Source organism: Asterias rubens, chromosome 1 (assembly GCF_902459465.1).
Source record: "Asterias rubens chromosome 1, eAstRub1.3, whole genome shotgun sequence".
In the NCBI taxonomy this organism is placed as follows: domain Eukaryota; kingdom Metazoa; phylum Echinodermata; class Asteroidea; order Forcipulatida; family Asteriidae; genus Asterias; species Asterias rubens.
In genome coordinates, this window is record NC_047062.1 from 17,649,372 (window position 1) to 17,674,501 (window position 25,130).

Sequence of the window (25,130 nt, forward strand, 5' to 3'; positions counted from 1 at the left end):
AATGCGTTCGTGGTGGCCCGAATTTTAAAAGTTTCCCTGTGAACTCATCAACGAAAACGTTAGAAAAACTGGCGGGAAAATAGTAGACTCATGAATATTTAACATCCAAACCGACCTACGTTAGCCAATCATCATTCTAGGCCAAGCGTCACCTTCCATTCACATGTAGATCTGACGCGATCGACTGACTTCCGGACGCACATCAAGGTAAATAAACCCTTTTTTTTTTACTTTTTGCCAAAGCCCCCCCAAAAATTTCTTCAGAATAATAACAAAAGTATAAACATAGATTGTATAAATTTGCGTGAATCTATGAAATTCCCAGTACATGATTTCTATTTGTCATATTATTTTATGAATGTCGTTGGTTTTCAATTTACTGCTTGAATTTTTTTATTTTCGTTTTGTGTAAATCTCGTCAAGGTCAATGGGGCAATTTGTAATTTGACACCCGCAACATTTCACGTGAAACGCGCTCACACGGACAACGCCACAAATGGAGTGCCGTTAAACGATGCGTTTGACGGGTGCTTTGATTGTGGTCGTTGGGGTCGCTTTACTCCTCGTAGTAAAAGTAAATTCTGCCCATTTAGGCAACGATGCTTTTGAACAAAAGGGGCCTGTACACGTAGCTGCTTTTTATGCTTATTAAAAATAAATAGTTCGGCAATCTTATGCAAATATTTCTGCCATGTATCAGGTCTAGTGTAACCAGTTATTAGTTAGAAAATGTGGGGTTTTTATGAATGAAAAAAAAAAAAAAAAAAAAAAAAAAAAACATTCTTTTTCACAGCTCAGTATAAACACTCCTCTTCTAGCAGACTTCAGGAAAATAATTAACAAACAAACAGGCTTGGCCAAACCAAGTTTGTTTTTTATTAAAAGCATCCGTCTTTTCATAATAACATTAATAATAACCAAGTAACTATGTAAACTAGGCGAGAGTTTAATTAATAAATGCAATCCATAGGCCTACAATAAAATTTTGTGACAGTGCAAATTTGGAAAACAGTAGTTCATTTTTAAAAAAACACATCTTTGTCTATTTGTATTGTGTAATTATTTTTGTGTAATTAATAGGCCTAAACGACTTTTAATGGTCTGTCAGGGAAAACCTCATCTGTATTATAATTATTATTTTTTAACATTAAAAATTAAATCACATTGTCAAAGAAACAATTTGTGCAATAAACAAATTGTCAAAGAAACAATTTGTGCAATAAACAAAATCTAAGTTTTAACTTTAAATTATTGTTAATATAATTCAAACTTTAACATTAATTTGTTTTTCCTGTTTTTTTTTCTTTTCTGTAATACAGATTCAAAATGGATGAACATAAGAGTTTTCTGAAAAGGTTATGTAGACTGTGTGGGGGGCGGTGCTTGTCATCATTGGACACGAAGGCTGGGAAATGTGCTAAGAGTTGTGCCAAATACAGAGACAAAATTCTTAGCACATTTCAGGTTGACGTCTCCCATGATGAAGAAAGCACTCACCCCCCTCACATGTGCCATTCTTGTTATACTTGTCTGTTTCTTTTGCCTAGGAAAGCTGCCCCCGCCTGGCCACCCCACCCAAGAACAGGTGTCTGCACTGTTTGCACAAATTCTGTCCACCAACATCTCACAGCTGGTCGAAAAAAGAAGCAGAAACGCACAGGGGTTGGCAGGCCTAGGATTACCCCTGCATATGTAGAGCACTTTAGCAGTCTCCCCCCCTCACCCACAGTCTCCAGGGATAAGATTTCCAATTTTGAGCCATTGTCAAGTACAGCCTTGATAGAATGTAAAATTTGCACCCAGTTACTTGACAATGCCCTGGAGACACCTTGCATGCATCTGTTTTGTTCCGGGTGCTTGACAGCACACTATAAATCTTTCAGAGAACCTAGCGCCCCATGTCCAGTCTGTCAAGTACCAGTGCACTTCGAGAGCATCACTGCCCCCCGAGGATATTTTGCTGATTTGTTTTTTAGTACAGCTATGAAGTGCACAGCATGCAAGGTCCATGTAACTGTGGGTGAAATTTCAACCCATGTTTGTTCAGTTAACCCACCTACAGTTTCAATTGCAGATAAAATCGTTCAGCCATCCACAACTCAAAGTGAAGTCACCCAGATGTTGCTGCGTCCCCTGACTGCGCCGTTAACCCCTCAGATGGAGGCTCTCGGAGCACACATCTTGAAGACCAAGCTCGCCCAATCTGCAGACGGGTTAACCACACAGTACAGCACCGGTGGTCTGGTGAGTTGAATTATTTCCCAACTTAAGCGTTGCATTAAATTATTTATTAAGTTTAAAACTATTTTCTTTGTGTTTTTTTCCTTTTACCTCCATGCAAGGAATTTCTTAAAATGATTTGAGATGCTGATTATTTTGTATCTTTTTTTTTCTCATAATAAGCCTCTCATGACACTTTGTGTCCCCACTCCTCGGAAAAGCAGCGAGGTTGCCTCCTCCAAAACCATCCGACGGCGCTCAGAGATTTTAGACAAGACCCGTAACCTTCTCAGCAAGGGTGCAACAAAGGAGCAGCACAAAGACGAACTCAAGCTATGCCACCTGCGAAAAGATCTGCAGGGCATGTTGCGGGACTTAAAGATCAACACCATCAGGATCCCCAACATGCAGCTCCTTGCTGCGAAGGCTCACCTGGGAGTCTCTTGGAAGCGCACCAGGAAATTGAAAAGATGGTTGAGGGAGTACAACATTCTCACCGAAGGAGAAAACGCCATGCGTCATCAACAACGAGACGTCGTGGCGGACAACATCATTGCTGAAAACCTCCCCTTTTCATTCCCTGACGACGTCAATGGAGGAGTTACCATCAAGCCAGCCCCCTGCGTAGCTGTGAAGTCCCTTGTCGCTAAAGTTAGACAGCAACTAGATGCCTACCAGAAGTAAGAAAAATAGGAAAGTTGAAACAGTTCATTATTAATTTTTAAGAACATAATTGAATAGAATGCTTAAAATTTGCTCCTCTCCTCAACAGGAACAACGAGCTAACTTGGCACGAGGGCAATATCCCACAGACCGAGGTTTGGGTCAAGATCGGAGGCGACAAGGGAGGCGGGACGTTCAAACAGATGTTCCAGATCGCCAACGTTGGACGTCCCAATGCCCTTAGACACACCGTAGTTGCTTGTGCTTTCGCAGCAGGTGATACCAGCAACAACCTCAAGATTGGTCTCCTGCGCTTCTGTCAACAAGTTGCTGAGCTGCAGTCCTGCACTTGGAAGAGCCACAACATCAGACTCTTCATGTTCGGGGACTATGAGTATCTCTGCCGAGTGTATGGAATCACCGGGGCTTCAGGTAAATTCAGTTTTGTTTTTCGAAGTTCAAAAAAGCAAAATGTAGACGTATGTTCATTTTATTTTTTTCTTGTATTGAATAGGGCGACACTGCTGTCTTTATTGTGACATCACAAAAGAGGACATGCGCCAGCCCCGGGAGGAACGGACACCATCCAGGCAGAGGACTCTACAGACCCTGGACGACGACCTCCGCAGATTCAACGATGATGGCAGTAATCTCTCCAAGGCCAAACTCTTCAACAACGTGATCAGAGAGCCAATGTTTAGGATCCCGCTGACACAGGTAAACAATTTGCTAACTGTATTTAGCGCTTATAACAATTTTGTTTTTTAATTCAATGCACGTCAATGCAAATGAAGTTACAAGTTAGTTTGTTTCTTACTTATTACAGGTTTGCCCCCCCGGACTTCACATCAGTCTGGGGTTATACCTCAAGCATTTTAATAGCTTTGAAGGGGCATGTCATGACCTTGACATGCAAGTGGCGGCTGTGTTAGCGTTGCAAGATGAACATCGCACCGAGGAAGACAATCCAGCACTTGGCTCCTGCTTCAAGAGTGTCGTCTCCGTGTTGAAGAGGGCCCGGCAACTAGATCTGCAGGCAGAGGCCTTGGATGAGGAATTCCGTCAGAAAGAAGAAGACCTTGCGGACACCATCATGTCATCTGTGGAGGGAAGTGCAGATCTTCAAGCTTACATCACTGAAACAACTGCACTGCGAAAGCAACAACAACATCTGGTAAGTTTTCATAACATAAAATGTAAAACTGTCTGAGGGTTTGCTGGTAGAAATCTTTCCTTAAAATATTACTTGCAATATTCCTTAAAAAAAAATTTCATCTCCCGATGTCACACAAATTTATTTCTTGGGAGACTTAGGTTATCTTTGCATTTACATCATACATTGCCTAAGAAGTAATATTTCAACGGTTTCTACCTTCAAACCGTGTTGTTTAATGTAAACCTGTGGATATTGTTTTGTGTCACTACAAAAAGTACCCAAAACCCAATCATTTCTATTCACTATATTGCCCATGTTATTAATTTTGTTCAGTTGGCGGAGGCAAAGGATCTTCGAGAAAAGGCAGCACTTAAGCCAGGTCAAGGTCCTCTAGCTGGGCAACTTGACATCGTTCTCCAGGATTTCCGGGTGCAGCGACAAGCCTACCATGGGAAGAGTTTTGTTGGCAATCATGTCCACAAATGTTGCAAGGTATACAAATTTTATAAGACATTGTGACAAATAACAAGTATGACTAATAACAATTATAACTGATAAGTATTTTAGAGCTAAAATATTTTACCTATCTTATATATAATGCAGGAAGAAAACATCAAACTCCTAACCGACGCAGTAGTCAACAAAACCCGAGATCTTTGTCCTTCCCTGGTGGGTGAAGCAAGAACAGTCGCTGCAAAGTATGCCAAACTCTTCCAGCTGTTTGGCACTTGTCACCGGACGTTTAACACTTCATCGGTCCTGGATGGCCCAGCCGTAGATGCATTAAGCCAGGACATTAAGAACTACCTGGCTTACTTTCGAGCCACTTTTCCATCTGAGAGTGTGCCGCCGAAGATGCATCTACTAGAGGACCATGTCATCTCCTGGCTGCGGCAGTGGCACTTCGGTCTTGGCTTCCACGGCGAGCAAGGAGGGGAGTCGGTCCACGCCCATCTCAACACCCTCCGGCGTGACGTCCGAGGACTGCATGAAGAAGTGGACATTCTGCAGTCTGTCATCCGGACTCACTGGGTCATGACCAGCCCTGCCCATGCACCACCTGCTGCCTTTTCAAAATAATTTCATTTTATTAATTTCCAAATCCCAAGGTTCAATCCATAAAGAACTGGTCACTTTTTCATGATGTGTAAATAATATATTTGTAAATGTACCTTAATCTTTGGTGTACGAGCCGCAATATTTTTGAGGGTCAAAATCAATTTAATCTGCGACTTATATGCCTAAGATTGTGGTACAAGAAACGGTGTAAGTATGTATCCTTTTGTTAAAATGTACATAAAATCATACGAATTCATGATGTGTAAATTATAAATTTGTAAATGCATCTTAATCTTTGGTGTACGAGCCGCAATATTTTTGAGGGTCAAAATCAATTTAATCCGCGGCTTATATGCCTAAGATTGTGGTACAAGAAACATGTGTAAGTATGTATCCTTTTGAAGAATTTTACATAAAATCATATGAATTCATGATGTGTAAATTACAAATTTGTAAATGGCCCTTAATCTTTAAGCGTATGATCCCAAAGATTTGAGGATCAAATTCAATTTCATCCGTGGCTTACAATGCCTAAAATTGTGGTACAAGAAACGTGTAAGTAAACAAACGTGTAAGTAAACAAACGTGTAAGTAAACAAACGTAAGTATTTCTCTTATATGCCCAAGAATGTGGTACAAAAAACAGGTGTAAGTATTTCTCCTATTAACAAAATGTACATAAACTCATAGGAATTCAGGGTGTGTAAATAATAATTTAAAAATGTACAGGTCTTAATCTTTGGGGTTTAAGCCGCATTGCTCTTTCACTTTTATTGAATTCTTTTAGGCAAGATTAATTTAGAGTGTAAGTGATTAATTTAGTTCTCAATTTATTATTTATGCACTTACCAGGTGATTAAGTAAACACTACATAGCTGTCCTCAGAGGTATTTTCTTTCACCGCAATCTGTAGAAGCTGACGGCCACTGAACTGGGGAGGGTGGGGGAAGGGGGGGGGGGGGGGGGGAGAGGTTAATTTTCAATTGAACGTCACATTATGTCACCGTGGTCCAGTGGTTAGATTGCAGGACCTGCAATCTCATGGTTGTTGGTCCATCCTACCAAGCTAACCGCTGATTTCACAATGACTAGAACAAATTGTCTTGTTTCTGAACTCACAATTTCTTAATTTGTGAAATTCATAAGCATCTATAGACAAACATAAATAATTAAAGCAGGTATTTAAAAATTGGCTCGTCAAACACACTAAAATCCTGGTTCATATACATCACACAAATTGCGAATGTGAAGTGATCTTTCCTTGTGTGTCAAAATTTTAAAAACAGCACAGGCCTACTTATTGGCCACCTAGTTCGCTTCAAAATATTGTAGGAAATAAATAAGTCTAAACAAAAAATTGTTTGAAAAAATACAATTTTAAAACAATATGTATGCATTTCTCTAAACATAGATAAAAATACACGTCAATTGTTTGTGCAAAAACAATAATCTAGTTTGAGCGTATAATTATCATAGATTGTCGCTAAGTTTCAAAATTAAGTTGTAGGGTTTTCCAGGTCTTTTTTTTTCTCAACATGAGTTTTTACCTGGTTTTTTACCCCACAAAGATGCAATCAGATGATGAAAATTGGAAGAAATATCAGTATGTACAATTGGGTATATTCTTTCCTAAATTCACCGAAAACAGTATTTAAAAATGTCAACAAACAGATCCCGTTCGTTTCCACATGGTTTTTATGATCAATCAACATGTTTTTTTCTCCTTCCATGATCCTTCAGCTTCTCACACGTGGGTCGTTTATTCTTACATGTAAAAAATACTAAAAATGCAACGAGGTTTAGTATAACAACTATATGATCTTGACGACTGATAACATTATTGGTGAATTATAATTTATTGTACGTCAGTATTGTGCATGGTCTTTCATCATTTATTGTCATTAAACTTGTATGGTGTATTCAATAAATTAAATAGCAGACAAATATTACCTGAAAGTGAAAGAATTGAGCCTCTCTCCACATGTTTTCTTAATAATCTTTTCCAATCCTTTGTGCATACATCGTGAGGTCGCGGTGTCAGATTACAATGCATTCAAGGAAGCTGTGTTGTGTGGTGGCACCCATGCTGGTTGCTGACCATGCACTGACCCATGGAGCAATCCATGACTGACCACACCAAGCACAGACTGCCGGACGAACAGAATCTTGGACAAATGTGCCGAGTTCTGGTTGAAAAATTGACTTTAAGGAAATCTAAACAATCCTATTTACGTATAAAATTACTATTTTGGTCAAAAAACTGCCAAAAAATGGCATATTCATGAACAAATTTTAAGTTGAAAAAAAAATTTAAGCTCTGTTCTACGGCGGACAGGATCGTTGCAATCATCCTCGTTCACAAAATGATAGATTATATACCCTCTCAAAAAAGCCGTTTTTTAAATATATGAAAAATCCTCCAAATAAGTATGAAAATCGTATTTTTACCACCATAATTACACCATTTTTGAAACGACGGTAAAATCTAAACACAGTAACTTGTGAATGAAAATTAAATCACAACGTAAACATCGAACAAGCCCCTACTAATGCATATTCATTAAAAAAGCTTAGACTCCACCTCTGCCTTCTTAAACCCGCCTCCAAGTCGATGAGTCATAACTTTGTTTTTAAGAAGAAAAAAATACATATGCATGAGGAGATAATGACCGCGTCATATGACGTATTTGCTGCGCGTGCGCGCATTCCTTTGCGGTTACAGCGGCTACGTGGATATCACTGGAAATAATTTGTACGCGCGCCCTCTGTTGTCACGTGAAAGTCATGTGGTCTTCTTGTCCAAAATACAATGAAAAATGGAAGTATGACTTCGTTCTTTTATTTCGCGTTTCCGTGCCTGGTTGATTTTGCTGAATGGGCAGAAAAAGGCACTGTGGAAAGGCAAAAAAAGGGGAAACTATTCCTTCCCACAATGCCTTTCGCCCTTTCAGCAAAATGAACCAGGTGGATGGGCGGATTTTTATTTAGTGTTTTAATCGACGGGGTTTTTTTTGGGACTAAAAAAAGGTAAGATTTTTGTTATCGATCAAAAGATCAACAACTTTACCTTACTTAAAGTCAATGTAAATAAAAAGTTACAGTCCTTTACACGGCAGGTATATCGACTTCCGTGGAGGGTCTCACCCAACAGGGCCCAATTTCATAGAGCTGCTAAGCACAACAATTTGATACCTTCCACCACTTGTTCACTAATTTTTACAAAAAAAAAGGATATTTCAATCTCTTTGACTTTGACTTTGAGGTAAATTAGATAATTTCATCGTATCAAATGAAAAAGTGTTGGCGCCACACGGAAACTTGTTGTTTTGCTATTGAAATATGGTTTGAGGAAATTAACTTGGAAGAAGTTTGTAAGATTTGGTTTGGCCTTGGAGCAAAAAACAAATCTTGTAATTTTTGCGATATTGTTGGTAATATTATTAGTTTTTATTACTAATAATTATATTATAAGTTCAAGTTGCCCACCCCCCACAAGTTTCAATGCAAGGTTATTTTATGCTTCCTACCAAACAGATACAAAGGTTACAATTACATCTTTATATTCTTAGATCATGGAGGTAGATGCTTAGATAAATAAAAACTTGGACGACATTTGGATGAAATTCCAAATCAATGTTAATCAGACTTTGTTATTATGGAATAAGTAATTATTGGGGCCTTGTGTACAATTTGTTTTCAGGCTCTTGTTTTCAGGTGACCAGAAGTTCAGAATAAACAGAATAGTTGACGACTGTGGTGTGAAATCTTGCGAGCAAGACTGCTGCTTTCTTGGGAGATTGCTGTCTCCCGATTACTCCCCATTTAAATTGGACCTTAGTCCCGTCGTGAGAGCAGTAGTCTCGCGGGGGCCAGCAGTTAGTCATGCAAGAACATTTCCATTCGCCTGTGTCTTGAGTTGGAATGCTATCACTGTCGCAAATATGTAACAAACTGTCCACACAAGCCGAGGTGATTATTGGCAGAAGACCAAAAGTGTCACCATTACAAAATGGCTTATGACTTTCTGTTTTGTACAACAATTAGTTTATAAAAATAGTTGTCCATTAGCCTATTCATGTTAAAACAATTTTTAAGCAAACTAATAAAAACCTTTTTCTTTTTTCAGATTTGTTTTCTTCCTTTGACATTATGTAGACTTTTAAAAGCCATTCATTGGCAGTGAGCAGACTTTGTGCGTCTGGCGTCGTAATTTTCCTTGTAGTTTCTACATGCTATGCAGCTACAGCACACAACAACAGGTGAGTATAACAATGAGCAAGTTCGAGCATGGAGGAATCAATTATTTCTCCATGGTTCGAGTGAGGCACTATTAAGTCGACCATTGGTCAATGTTCAATGGTTACCTATGCATTCAATACATCCTGGGTACCAGGCACAATCAACCAATGGTCGACTAGTGCCTCGCTCGAACGTGCTCAACATTGTAGTTGACTGGTTGGGAAAATGTGAATGGCGAACAAAGGGCGGTGGAAAAAAAGTCAACAATTTACCATAATAAGCCTGGGCGTTGTGTTTGTTGTACGATGGTCTAAGGCCACATTTTGTAGTCACACTTATTCAAGGATTAACGAGTTGCAGATCAAGGTAGAAAACACAAACCCCTGCAGGTTTGTAGCCTTTTGTCAATGCCTTCAAGGCTTGGTTGGAGAGCCGCGATTCCAAGTGACTGTAACGGGAGACCACACACACGCATGGTCGTCCCAGGCGCTCTGCTGTTTATGCAGTGAAGGCCTTGATAAAAGGCTAGCAGGTTTGAACTTTTACTCAAGAATAGACCAAGTACTGAAGGTCTGGAGACTGAAACATTCGGCCCATGTCTCCCAAGGCAATATACAGGAAACCACTTCCAGGCAATCTCAAGAAGAAAATGCATAAAACATATAAATGTTCACATTCTTTTATTGGGGATGATAAGACACTGTTTGAAAAATTACTCAAGTGCTACCATAGTGATCCTGTAGCATGCACAGCACTGCAGTTGGTTGCCCTCAAGTTACTTGTGAAAGTTGCCTCGTGTGACAGTGCCTAAAGGTCTGTCAGCAAGAGGGTGGGGGGGAGCTCTTGACTGTGGAACAAACTCTCAACATCTTAAATGTATCGCAACAATAGCACTGCATCCAGAATGGCAGTTCAGGGTTAAATGCTTTTAAATATAGTGAATTGAGAGACAGATTGTAGTGTGATGCTGATGATATATCAAAGACATGCTTTAAAAACAAATTGGGCAGAAAATATTGCTTAACAATTTTCTGCTAAGCAAAATTGAGCAGGTTGTACTTGTGACATGTAGTATGGCTGGAAACCTTTATTCTAGTAAGCACAATTTTATTGAAGTTGGGCCTTGGAATGTTTCTTGTCCGCTTGAAATATTTCAAACATTGTTTTTGTACACTAGAGATGGAGATCAAATTTCTGAAGACCCGCTGGAAAATGTCAAGGTGTCCATCGATGAAAGTCGCCTTATTCATGTCACAGATGAGAGGTACCTGTCCGTTGCGTGGACCATCGGAGACTTAAGAAAACACTGGCACAATGTTAACCTGAGGTAAGAATTTCCAAGTTGCAGCTCCCTCCTACTTCGTGAAACTGACGAAGAGGCCTTCAAACTTTTAATTGAGGTAGTTAGCAAATAACACTGATAAGGGAAGACAGAGCATTGAACTTTTGAGAAAACGGTGCAGTTAACACCATGTGCCAGGACTTGGTGTTTCCAGCCCTTACTTGCGAGTTTATTAAACAATGTTTAAGATGACAGCAGGCAAGTAATCCCTTGGTTTTGATGATGTTGCTGAATGGCAATTGGAAAAACACAGTCTCATGTTACATAACATACAACTGTTACCTACTTGGCAACCCCGCACAAAGATATTAAGAAAATAGGGATTCTTAGTGAGACCACACTTATAGACCGTATTGAATATGATATCACGCGGCTCAAATATCTGACCTACAAGATGGCGTCTGAGCGTGTGCGTGTGTGTGTGCGTGCATGTGCCGTAGAAATCAAATCGGAAATGTTGCGTGCTTCGATGATGTATGCGTTTGGACGCGCATACGGTTTGCCCTACAAGATGGCGACTTTTCATCGCAAAAAGGGGTTATTCAATACGGTCTATAGGGCTAGAAAGCACAGTTGGTAGAGCACTGGCACGTTAATCCTGAGGTTGGTGGTTCAAGTTCAACCCCAAACCATACTTGAATAAACATTGATGAAGCCAAAGAGGGAGAATGAAACTCGGACTTTGTCATCTTTGAAAAGGAAAAGCCAACAAATAACCTGTCCTGAAAGAGTTTTTTAAATTGTTTGTAGAACTACACCTTAAGAGAGATTGGTTGAAGTTTTCACCATGAGACAGAATTTTTGTTTTGATTGTTTAATTCCTACAGCTCTGTGTTACTCCAAACTCTGGCCAAGGGACTCTCCCCTTCATATTTACGCTTTGGTGGAACCAGAGCTAACTTCGCCACCTTCAAAGAGAAATCATTGTCATCGAATGCGAGAATGAAAAAGTTTTTTTTCACAGGTAACAACCATATTTTAACTTCCCAAATCCGCAGGCCTGGAACTATGAGGAGACCACAGAGGCTATGGGTGTATGTTGCCCACGGTCTTTGCCTTGGTGCCCCTTCAAAAGTTTCCCATAGACTTTAAGGTTTTCCAATCGAAGTGCCTTTTGCATAATGAAAATGGCCTTGCCCTTTCAAAGATGAAATTCCAGGCTTGAATCCCTCTCAGATTCTGAAAGAAAATGAAAACTACACACAAAACTACTCACAAAACTACTTTCAAAATGAAAACTATTCTTAAACCCAACATTCTAATGACTCGACCAAACCAGCAGTCCCCTATTATGTTAGAACAATGAGAGCTCTAAGGTTACGCTTTTCAATTGTTTCAACAGGGAAAAGAATGACAATAGAGTCTTTTGTTTGCCATTTTACAGGTACTGACTGGGACCGGATCAATGATTTCAGCCGTTCTGTGGGTTGGTCATTTATTTTTGACGTGAATGCATTTTGGCGAAGAGACAACACCTGGAATCCAACCAACTTTGAGGCTCTGTTGAAGTATAACGATGGTAGAGGTTACAACGTCACAGCTTGGCAGCTCGGAAATGGTAAACAATATTGTAAATAAGTTTGTACAACAGGAAAGATTGGTTTTTGTCAGTGTAGTGTCTGTTTATAGGCAGCATTATACATAAAGAAATTGTGTGTAAACACTTACACGTCTTGAGGTATAGCTTACTAAACAAACTCTGTACATGATGAAAACTTAAGTTCCAATTTCTAATCCTGTTGATGAAAGTTCTGGTTGATTACACCAGCCTTTTTTGTATTATTCTTGCTTTGTTCGAATTCTGTTCACTATTTTGCCCAAACATGCCCCCTTGGATTGTTCGCGCATGTTTCTGCAGCACTTCTATCTTCATTCAAGTAAGTATCTGGATCAAATGAACTCACAGAAAAAACACACTTAAAGGCAGTGGACACTATTGGTAATTACTCAAAATATCTATTAAGCATAAAACCTTCTTTGTGACGAGTAATGGGGAGAGGTTGATGGTATAAAACATTGTGAGAAACGGCTCCCTCTGAAGTGCCATAGTTTTCGAGAAAGAAGTAATTTTCCACGAATTTAATTTCGAGACCTCAGGTTTAGAACTTGAGGTCTCGAAATCAATCATCTAAACGCACACAACTTCGCGTGACAAGGGTGGTTTTTTCTTTCATTATTATCTCGCAAGTTCGAAGACCGATTGAGCTCAAATTTTCACAGGTTTGTTATTTTATGCATATGTTGAGATACACCAACTGTGAAGGCTAGTCTTTGACAATTACCAATTGTGTCCACTGCCTTTAACTAAATAAATCTAACTGATTAAATTTTTTTTGTGTTCTACATAGAGCCGGATGCCTATAAGCGTTCTATGAATGTTAGTATCAGCCCAAAACAAGTTGCTGCAGACTACATTAGGCTGCAAGAGGTCTTGACAGTGAGAGAGAAAACGGCCAAGTCTTTCATCATCGGCCCAGATGTAACTAAGCCTCACCAGAAACTTGAGGGACAAAAACTTGAGGGACATCCGATATCATTCTTAGAAGGGTAACTGAATTTGACTCTTAAAATGCCTCTTGCTCTTGATCGTGCTGTAGCCCCATGGTACAAACAAAAAATTATATCATAATAGAGGATTAAAACAGGTTTTAAGTTACCTGCGGTAAACCAGTTGTGCTGAGTTGAAGGCATGGTCCTTTGTCGCACAGGTACAACCCTGCAAGGGTTTAAACGGCAGGTTAAGACCAATTCACTAATCTTTTAAGTCTAATAAAAAATGCCCTTTTTGTTAAAAACAGTAAACATTTTGGAAAATCTGTAAAACTTTTCTGTACATTTTCATTTCCTGTCATAACCTCGGGCTCCGTTCTGTGAAGAGACAAATTGCTCAACGGTTATGTGCAACGCGGGTGCTAACAGATTTTAGATTGAGTACCAGGAAGATTGATTGCGTTACACGTAAATTGGTCATGTGAACTTCTCTCGACCAATCAGACTGTTCCAGAAGACAAATCAGAGCGTACTGATCCCAAAACGTTGCGTTGTCAGCCACCAGCTCTTTTCAGAAACAACACCACTCAAAAGAGATTTTCCCATGGTGTGCTACTGCAACCCACACCTTATCAAACAGACTGTCCCAGGTATTTATGAATTATGATACTATAAACCTACAGATTCCTTTCCGAGTGTGGCAACTGCACAAATGTGACGACCTTTCACAGTTACTACCTCCAAGTAAAAACAGCCAGTCTTGATGACTTTTATGATCCTGCCGTCCTTAACACTCTTGCTTTTGAGATCCATGAAGTGAGGAAGCAGGTCAGAAAGTATCGACCACATCGTCCAAAGATCTGGCTGACAGAAACCGGAGATTCTGTACCTGGAGGAGTGTCAGGAATTTCTGATAGATATGTTGGTGGTTTTCCGTAAGTTTCACTAAATCATTTTCTCAAAATATTTTTAAGTGAGGTTCAAACTTTATGCAATATGCAAACACAAAGCTTATTTGACGCTACAAGTCTTTATTCGCAGGGATCGCTGTGAATATTGTGCAAGACTTGAGCTAATTCCAACCTGAGTGAATGACTTGTTGCAAGTTTGTGACTTCAAATTGGCTTCGCAATTGCCTTCGCAATTGCCTTCACATGAAGTATGAAAAAAAAAGTGCTTTTATCGAGTCATCTTGGCACTTTCTTATGCTGGATGGTGTGCTGGGAGTCAAGCATGCTTAAGGCTGCTGTAATGATCTGGAAGAATCCACCCCGACAACAAAGCAGTTCTTTCTGATGCTCCGAATATGTGAAAAATGTTAACCGCTATTTTCTCTTTCACTCTTCATCAGCTTTTTAGACAAACTTGGAACAGGGGCAAAGAATGGCTTGGATGTAGTCATGAAACAGCAGTTCATTGGAAGATTTTGTGGACTTGTGGATGGTACCAACACTGAGGCGAGACCTGTGAGTGAAACTTCCATTTGACATTAAAATTTCAATTTCTGTTAAATAGCCTTTCATTCGGGACTTCAGCTCTGTAGATTTAAAGAAAGGGCTGGAATCCTTGTTATTCTAGCCTCATTGTTTGTTTCCTCCAGTACACCACTTGACCAATTTGCTTCTTTTTGAGTAGGTGTATCTGGGTGCACCCCACTGTGACGAACCTCACTAATAATTCAGAGGCCCTCAAAAATGTCTGTAAATTACAGAGTTTTTATGGTCTTCAGTTTATTGAGTATTTACAAAAAAACACTTCTAATTAAAGCATTTCAAATTAAGTTTTGTAATTTTGACTTCCTTAGGTTTACTGGGTGGCGTACATTCACAAACGGCTCGTTGGTGAGAGAGTTCTGAATGTATCAACAAACATACAGACTGAGACTCTACGTATCTACGCCCACTGCACCCAAACAAGGTATGAACAGTATGCCAAAACCTATGCCAACTATACTCAAACAAGGTATAATTATAACACGGTCTCAAATCCTTCTATACCCACTGCACCCAAAGAAGGTATGTACAGTACATACCCAAAACCTATCCCCTTTTCACCCAAACAAGGTATATTTATAATGCGGCCTCGGAACCTTTTATGCCCACCGCACCCAAACAAGGTATGAACAGTACATTGTACATCTAAAACCTATGCAAACTGTACCCAAATCTGCCAGCAGAGGGCGCCAGCCTGCCTCCTTGATGGAGCCACTGGTGGGCCTGTGTTGCATAAAAGCCTCTAGATGTCCGGAGAGTAGAGAAACTTTGTCCAGTTTTCTTCATTGTTGTTTGAAACCAGCAGAGGAGTTACAGTATTATTACAGTATTGACCCATTTCACTTGACGTCATCATCAGAAAAATCTTGAATGCGCCATACTGGTGGGAAATTTCACTGTGCGTTTTCATATATATCTCTATGCATAGAGTATGCTGTGTGTTATGCAGTGAAGTGCGCATTTTAGGCGACGCTGCGTTAATACACGTAAACCTAACTGCCCACCAACATGGTGAGCATGGCATCAGTCGCGCGTGTGATGCGCGTGCAAGGGGTCAATACTAACTGTATCTGCATAAAGTGGTAATGAGGCTCTTGGTGCTGTGGTATGATTAGGCTATACACTAACAATAATATACACAACACTCTAACTCCTTGTTGCGGGATCACAACAATAACACTGATATAAACTCCTAAAACCAAAGGATTCAACCTGCTCATAAAAAAAGATGTGACAATCTAATAAAAATGTGTTAGTATTCAAAACGAAACCCCAAAAGGCAAATAGACCTTGTAAGACACAATAGTCAAAGTAATATTTCACAGTTGAATATCACTGGGGTCAGTGTGACAAACAAACATGAGCACGTCTACCCATTGAGGATTTTAACGAAAGGGATTTGGGTGTTTTGACAGAGCGAGGAGTCTCATGCTTTGCTTTCCAAAACCAATGGAGACATGCCTAAAAAATGTGTCAAAACAACGGGAGAAGTCCTTAATGTACGGATTTGACAAACAACTTATCTGGCAATGCGATATTTGTGTCATTGATGAATTTGAAAATGCTTCGTTCCTCTTTCAGATATGGTAAGTACAGTCCTGGAGCTGTGACTTTGATTGTGATCAATCTACACAAATCAAACAGCTATCAACTCGATTTGCAAGGTACCATTGGAAATAACACTAAAGAGGAGCACCTGATGACCCCTAGTGGAACGGATGGCATACAGGCTAGGTAAGTAGGCTCGGCTGTAATATGGGGGATATCCGAGGCAACTTAAAAGTTGTTAAGAGTATGTTAATTGTGGTTTTACCCATATACAGCGATGTGTGTTAGCACTGTATATTCAGTACTTTCCTGAGCTCTGTGAAAAAAATCACAGGCATATTAGTCGGGTGGGATTAGAACCCAGGACCTTTGCAATTCTAGAGCAGTGTCTTACCAACTAGACACTGTCCACCGAGATTGCCTGGTAGCTAGAGGCAGTTCAAATCCTATATTTTGGCACCGTGTACTGCACTAGATGTTAAATTTGCATCAGGGATAAAGAATAATCATTTTAGTTTTACCCAGACACACCGATGTGGGCTAGTAGCACTCAGTGCTTACTCATATCACTCGGTTGGGATTAAAATCCACGACCTTTGTAGTTCTAGAGAAGTGTCATACCAACTAGACCACCGAGATTGCCCAGTAGCTTGTTACCTGGCATGGGTCTGTCTTCATCTTCATTGCATTTTTTTGGGGAAAAAAGAAGAAGCACAATGCAGAGCAGATCTGTGCAAAGAGCGAATAATAGCGTGTGGAGATCACAAGGGGTTTTGCAACAAAGAGTTGTAGAATGCACAATGCAGAGCAGATCTGTGCAAAGAGCGAATAATAGCGTGTAGAGATCACAAGGGGTTTCGCAACAAAGGGTTGTAGAATGTTGAGCAGTCACCGAATGAAATACCATAACTCAAGCCTATATTGCTTTACCCCCTCTGCATTAGATATGTGAGCCTTAACAATATCAAGCTGGAGATGTTAAATGACAGACAGTTCCCTGAGCTGAGTTCGAGACTCCTAACACCCAAACAGAAGATCAAACTTCTCCCTTTGACCTATGGGTTCTATGTGATTCCAAAGGCAAACCTTAAAATATGTAAGTAAACTCCATCCACTTTAAGGTCGTTGGCAATACGGAAAAATTGCAATTTTAAAGCTAACCAAAGAAACCTAGATGTTTTTCCTTTGTTTTATTGTAACACAGTTAATGATTGAATTGTACTATAACTTGTTGACAACAGTACCATTGTTTATGATTTATATACAAATTTTGTATACACTGATTTTTTTTATAGTACAGTAATTTATATGTATTTATTAAAGTAATTTTAATTTTATCAAAGTTGAATTTATTATACATATCTCGATTGAAATGTTTTAATTAAACATGCATCTGGTAATCATTGATGCATAGAGCATATTAAATGAAGGCAATATCTCTAACAATTAATTACCATCAAAAATATTTTTGTAAAAGAGTCACTAAAGCTGTTGATAATACATAACATTTTAAGAAACGATTCCTTCCAAAGAGTGTGCTTTTATAGAAAGGGATTAAAAAAAAAAAAGCATTTCAATCTGAGAAACTTTTCTTCATGGAATGTTTCTCAGATTGTATATTCCAATTACAGATTCCTGCTTGGACATAATTTTTCGCATTTTGGTTTTTTGGGCTCGTTCAATGATGAATTACGTCACACACTGTAACTATAGTGTAGTAATGGGCGGGTGGGTCTTTTTTCTCTGTAATATTTTCAACTGAAATAATATATTACTTTTTTTGTAATAGAGTACACCTTTGTAATAAAATAAACAAACAAAATAATTACAGGAGGATAAATCTGTAAGAGTCAAACAAACTGTACACAAATTTTAATTTTGGTTATACCCAATTTTCTTTATCCCGGATGCAAATTTCCATCTATTAAAACTGTTGAATATTGTATTCTGGCATCCACTGTGAGGGCATTTTACACTGCTGTTTATGATGTGGTCTTGAGTGTTATTATAGTCAAGAAAGATGTAACGGAAATGCACTTTGTTTGTTTTGTAACAAATGCACTGTGAGTGGTTTGCGCTGGTGACAAATAATCCTTCAATCAAAATAACAAGGATCTATTTAAAAGATGGAAATTTGCATCGGGATAAAGAGTTTTAACTTTGGTTTTTATAAATAATTCCCTCCGTGGAAATAAAACCCACTTTGGTTTTACCCATATACACCTATGCAGATAAGCACTATATACTCAGTACAAGGATTTACTTTGAACGGAGGGTTATATAAAAGCTTGTCACAATGGGCCATCCACTAAAATGATAAAAAGGAGGGAAAAAAAATAATACCTGGGTACCAGCTAGTCAGAATACCATTACCTTACAGGGCTTGAACCTAACACTGGACTACAGGAGTGAGACCAGTGTTTTTAGCGTCGGGCCAGTAAACCTAATACAACCGGACACATGCCTGACATCATCTTAAATTTTTAAAATTAGGTGCAAATGTTTAATTTTAGTCTTATGAATATTTTTCAACTCTTTAACAGATGTTATTTTTACATCGGGGATGAAGAATATTCTTCTGCTTTTTTTACCCATATACACCGATGTGTGCAATAGCACTGTATACTCAGTACTTTCTCAAGTTCTTTCAATTCTGTTGATTATGTAGTTTTACAAGTTAGACAAAAGTGAGTTATAAATCTTCAGTAATTCCTTATCCCAGCAGGCCTGTATCCCAGGTACCTGAATATGAGGGACTCCGCCCAAACAAGCTTGCTTTTAGGGTACACCCGCCACTTCTCTCTTCCCCACAAGTGTATCTAAAGTACCTTTATGTGTATTATTGTGTAAGCAAATCAATTGGATGGAAATATCAACTGAACTATAACCAGGATTTGCCCTTAACCTTTTCAGTGGCTAGCCAGCAGGACCAGTTTTATATTGTCACTTCACTGTTCCACCAACTTTTTTACCAATCCATATCAAATTAAAAAGAGATGTTTTTCAAAACTGATCTAACCAGTAACCAGCCGGACCACTTTGAGAGGATTTGACCGGTCTCCTGGTGTTTTAAAGGAACACGTTGCCTTGGATCGGTCGAGTTGGTCTTTGAAAAGCGTTCTGTAACCGTTTGTTATGAAATGCATATGGTTAGAAAGATGTTTTAAAAGTAGAATACAATGATCTATACACAAATATGCCTCGAAATTGCGTGGTTTTCTTGTTACCCTGTCGACTAACACGGTCGGCCATTTTTGGGAGTCAAAATTGTGACTCCCATAAATGGCCGACCGTGTTAGTTCGCGACGTAAAAGGAAAACCGTGCAATTTCGAGTGATACTTGTGTTGGTCATTATACATTCTACTTTTAAAACATCTTTCTAACCATATGCATTTCATAACAAATGGTTTCAAACGCTTTTAATAGACCAACTCGTCCGATCCAAGGCAACGTGTTCCTTTAACTTACTACGTTTGGCTAAAACACGGTTTGTATCCCATGTTGTTTTATGGCATAACCAAAAAAAACTTGTCTCTGTGTGTGCTTATCAAAAAGCTGCACTTCGTGTCGTTCAATGAACTTTGCTGTTGGGACAGGGACACGATGGGACACGCAAAACCAGCAAGATACACAGCCTTGACAGAAATTTATCTCAATTTGAAATGATTCAAATTGATAAGGACACGTTTTAGCCGGCACACAGTGGTTGAACCCAAACCTGATCTTGTTTGATATGTGCTTCGCTGCAACTACCCGTGGATGTTGTCATGGTGTTTAACAAATTCTGACTTGCCTGAAAAAAAGACACTGGACACTAATTGGTACTACTCAAAACAATTGTTAGAATAAGAACATACTTGGTAATGAGCAACGGAGAGCTGTTGATAGTATAAAACATTGTGAGAAACGGCTCCCTCGTAATGTAGTTTTTGAGATAATTGCTCACTCAAATATTTGAATCTGATAAAATACTTCAGGCCTGAAGACCTTAGGCATCTGAAAGACCACAAATTTGTGCAACAATGATGTTTTTCTGTCATTATTCTCTTGCAACTTCAATGACCAATTTGATTCCGAATTTTCACTGATTTGTTGTGTTATGCTTGTGATACACCCTGGTCTTTGACAATTACCAAAGGTATCCAGTGCCTTTAACACTTAATCTCAGTATTATAGGTGTTTGTGAGTTGTCTTTCCAGGATAATATTTTTGTCTTTAGTGTAGAACCTCCATGGTTTATGTAATCCTTGGAAGAAGCGCTGTCAAATGCTTGTTTAATAACAAAACTACATAATACTAATTTTCTGCGTCCTTGTGCCTAAAATCTGATGGTGTCATAGTGCACTTTGTCCCCGGGTGTGTGTGGGTGTGTGACCCCGGTAGATGAACACGTGCTGAAGGAAGTTTATTCAAAAAAAGGCGCTATCAGACGAAACGCCTGCACGCTTCGTCATACGGAATCTCCCGCCACACCTGAACTAAAAACAACTCATGAATGGAGTATCACGAGGGATAAATTGGAAAAAACCTTCACTAATCATCATGAGCAGCCGCAACTATATCCTTGGAAAAATTGTCCTTTCATTTGGTTGAAATGGTTGAATGACATCAATGTTGTTGTTGTTGTTGTTTTTTTTTTTTTTTGGGGGGGGGGCTGATTGACAAAATTTTAATTAGCTATTCGTTATAGACTCAAGAAAGATTTAATGTTAAGATGTTACACGAACAAATCGCAAATTAACGTGGTTAATTAAAAAACGACCTAAAAATGAGTTATTGGTGGGATCCAAATTATATCTCATCCATCATCCATGTAGGCCAAACTACTTTAAAAACGGACAAATTTGCATGGCTCGTGCATTGTCCGTGTTCGTATAGTTTAAAAAGCATCACCTGTCACAATTCGCCAAAAAGAGAAGAACAAAACTTATTTCGTCGAAAATCGGGCCATATCTGGGTTTGCAGACGGTATGCAGTCCTTTTGGCCAAACATCTCCCCCAATGGTGATACCCTGGGAAAGAAAGATGTTCAAAAGAGTTGGCATATATGCCTAGTTTCTTCGTATACTATAAAAGTGACTATACAAGCCTACTGAAACAATTCACAATGCTGATTCGTGATGAGATCCAGGATTGTCTATCTGTTTAGCCAGGCTGAACCTTGAACAGCTGATATCATAATATTACAGCTGTAAAGTGCTTATCAAGTTCACAGAGACCAGCGGCGACATTGGAGTTGATCATGGGTTGTGGTCGTGCACATTGTATGGTGCTGTCAGGGACAGTAGCATAAATAGGACTCAGTCCTCGCGTGAACATGATATGCTCATGAAGACTATACAAGCCATTGGACAAGTTGTCACTGATAAAATAATAAATTGCATTTATAATCATGAAAACTAGATCAACAGTTTATACAATGAATAAATAAACAGGCGCAGCATACACTTTGGAGATGAAACATAATATTCTTTCTCCATGATTATAAGTGACCGTGGAACAAAAATTCAGACTTTTAACGTAACAAAAACTTTACAAAAATAGTTTCGCATCCAAAGCATTCATACGCCAATATATTTTCTTTTAGGAAAAGTAATCAACTCATTTCAATAAATGTTTGGAATGTGATAGTTTAAGTAGGCCTGTTTGCACGAGCACATCAAGTTACGTTTTTGGGTAGGGCGTGATAGGATGATGGATTAACAGGTTCACTCTATAGTAGTAGGCCTACACACAGGTCTGATCCTAATAGTGGTTGTCTTGTAAAGCTGCCATTTTTTAATTTAGAATTCTTTTGCAGTTGCAGGTCTATTTTCATACATGCTGGCACCATCTTCCTCAAGTCCCGAGTAGGCTATGCAATATTTGGATTCATGTACCAATGGTCCAAAATGCAACTGACAAAGTTGCTCTCCCAATCTCTAATTGGTTACAAAGATTTAAAAAGGAGACATTTTACAGATGGACGCCCCCTTGGAGATCGCCTATTTATGCATTTTCTGGATCATCCAAGTAGGCCTTCCGCCTTTACTGCCGGGTTTCCGGTTTGTTGAGTTGCTGGTACATGTTTAGTTGCTTCTTCCGATGGCTGATCGAAACAGACTGGTAGTACGGGTGGGTAATTGTACATTTATTTTTATAACTTATACTTAGTAGATTTAGACAAAACTTGAACTTGCCATCAACTCGTAATGACCACCAGACTTGAATGAACACAAAGTACAACAACTAAATGATAATAATAAATGCATCGTTTAACAAATCTCAGATAGGTCTACCTAATTTATTCCTCCATGGGTCTACATATATGCATTAGCACCGGAAGTATTAAAATGAGGAATTCCATTTCTAGGCATCTTCGGTTGTGTGTGGGTTTGTAAATTTACACATTTTGTTTTCCTAAAAAATAAAAACACGCGCCATCATTGAACTCATGTTATTTGATGAAGCGGTTTTTTCGTTTTACTCTTTCATCTGGGCTTCTTTCGTAACAATTAAAACAAAACATATTAACGATTCACTGGACCAGGAGTGAAGAAGTCAGCTCAAACTTTGACCGGTCTTTTTATATTATAATTGCCACAAATAATGTGCCCCCAGACCTACTTCTTTTCCTCTGATGCAGTTAGTAGGCCTAGTCCCCTCTAAAGAGTTCCTGGAATTCTCAGAATACAGAAAGATATACAAAAGGAAGGGAAGCACCACGTTGAGTGCCAATTGAGCGCCAAGGTGTCATTTTGTAGAATGTCCTCCGGTGTTTGTATAGGCCGGTGATCTCATTGATTGACAATAAAACATCCCATTCAGTGTCACAAGTATTGATCTTTTTCAGCATCGCGCAAAGTAAAGACAGTGAAGACCAAATCGGCATTTGAATGTATTAGGCATACTCCATTGTTCCTGCTGTTTTTATAATGTTGGTATACAACAATAAAACAATAAAATAACGAAATGTGGCGCGATGTCCGATGACCTTTAGGTGAACAATGCTGTTACTTTACCACCGAGCTCGCAAAAGACAGCTGATGTAGGCCATCAACCTCTTCATGCAATACATTTATAATATGCACACACAGCAACAGCTCATTTAGGTCGATAGCGTCAAGATAAACAACGGTCGAAGTTCATGCTGTAATTCGGGATAGTCCTGTTACGTACATTAGCGTAATTATTCGGTATTTTGTACTTCTTCTTTTTATTTGACCTTCTGTTGTGGTTTTACGGGTCCATTGTTCCTATCAGCTGGGAGGCTGTTGACTTTGTTTTTAGAGTCCGACGACTGTTTTCGGGAGTTGGATATTTTTGTAACTGCTACGAAAACTGGTTCAAATCGGAATGAGGCTTTCTGTGCAGAGTTGTGTGTGCATGTGTCCACCCCCCCCCCCAAAAAAAAAAACAAAAAAAAACGAAGAAAAAAACAATAGAAGGAAGTCTGTCAATTTGGGAAATGGAGCGATAATGATGTGTAGGCTACCTGTCACATGATTTTTTAACAAACGTACATAGTCACATGGTCACACTCAACAAATAGGCTGCCCTCTCCACTCAAATTAACATATTTTGTTAGTGTCTTTAAAATATTGCAGAGAAATGTAGTCTTTAAAGCCATTGGACACTTTCGGTAAACAGTATTGTCCAAGGCCCACACTTCGTGTATCTCAACATAAACATAAAATAACCAACATGTGAAAATTTGAGCTCAATCGGTCGTCGAAGTTGCGAGATAATAATGAAAGAAAAAAAACCCTTGTCACACGAAGTTGTGTGCTTTCAGATGCTTGATTTTGAGACCTCAAATTCTAAACTTGAGGTCTCGGAATCAAATTCGTGGACAATTACTTCTGTCTCGAAAACTACGTCACTTCAGAGGGAGCCGTTTCTCACAATGTTTTATACCATCAACCTCTCCCCATTAGTTACCAAGTGAGGTTTTATGCTAATATTATTGTTTTGAGTAATTACCAATAGTGTCCACTGCCTTTAAAATAAATCCGTAATTCTCGATATCGAGAATTGATGCTGTTTTAATGTTTTTTTTCCCGAAAAGTAAAGCATTTCTTGGAATAATATTTCAAGAGAATTCTTTCACCATTACCTTCTGTAAACCCTGTAAGTTATTTGTAAATCTGTGAACTTTTAATTTTTTAATATTTTTAATTATTTCATAAACACTATAAAACCCCTCACCAAGAGCAATTAAGCAAGGGTCCCATGCTAGATTGATTGCAGCAAGTTTGTAAAATTGTGCAAATAAATGTACTTCGTGTACAAAAAAGAATAAAAATGTTCACTCACTCTGTGGGTAATTTTCTGCAAGGTATGTGGGACTACGTTGGAAAGTATGAGACCTATACTCCTGTTACATAGCGACATGTAACGGTTTACAATGTGCTGTGGCGCAATATAATTATGCTGCCAATCAAACGCAGGAACACCGGGGAGAACCCTAAATTTGTTTTCGATACGTGCACCGGGTTCTGTTACCTGCGTTCCCTTCCGAAATGTGTTCTGACAAAATAATAGTGCAATAGCCCCATTTAATTTGAACTTTGTCGAATACATTTTTCTTATTTCATTATTGTAAATTCAATCATTGAGTAGGGTTTGACAGGTGTGTCTCGAGACATGTTCCCGCCGCGATGCTTTGCAAAGTGAGACAGTGACGTCAATCGAACCTCGTTTGAACTTGTATTGTATCCACACGACCCCATTTTAGTAAACGTCAAAATCGCGTCACGGGAAGGTTTTCTAGCGAAGTTTTTTTCACTCCACGGCTGTAAGTGTTCAGGCTACTCCAAATTTGATTCTGTAAAACTTTCAGCATTAACGTTATATTAATTGCACTATTTTTATTTGTTACACTTTATTAAATAAATAATGACCTAAATAATAAATTTATTTATGTGTAATGATAATATT

At 38.9% G+C, this 25,130-nt stretch overlaps 2 protein-coding genes across 2 annotated transcripts; both read left to right on the forward strand.

The window, feature by feature from the left end:
* The first annotated feature begins 1,704 nt into the window (after positions 1-1,704).
* LOC117293567 lies at positions 1,705-5,678 on the forward strand. The gene is made up of 7 exons (XM_033775930.1): positions 1,705-2,244; positions 2,404-2,900; positions 2,993-3,315; positions 3,398-3,600; positions 3,710-4,057; positions 4,373-4,531; positions 4,643-5,678. The coding sequence occupies exons 1-7, from the start codon at positions 1,834-1,836 to the stop codon at positions 5,117-5,119; spliced, it is 2,418 nt and encodes an 805-aa protein (XP_033631821.1). The 5' UTR covers positions 1,705-1,833; the 3' UTR covers positions 5,120-5,678.
* Positions 5,679-8,670: 2,992 nt separating this feature from the next.
* Positions 8,671-19,348, forward strand: LOC117298637 (heparanase-like). Its single transcript, XM_033781959.1, has 11 exons — positions 8,671-8,676; positions 9,254-9,357; positions 10,515-10,664; positions 11,507-11,643; positions 12,064-12,237; positions 13,028-13,226; positions 13,853-14,104; positions 14,521-14,635; positions 14,974-15,086; positions 16,244-16,396; positions 17,155-19,348. The coding sequence occupies exons 1-11, from the start codon at positions 8,671-8,673 to the stop codon at positions 17,312-17,314; spliced, it is 1,563 nt and encodes a 520-aa protein (XP_033637850.1). The 3' UTR covers positions 17,315-19,348.
* The last annotated feature ends 5,782 nt before the right edge of the window (positions 19,349-25,130 follow it).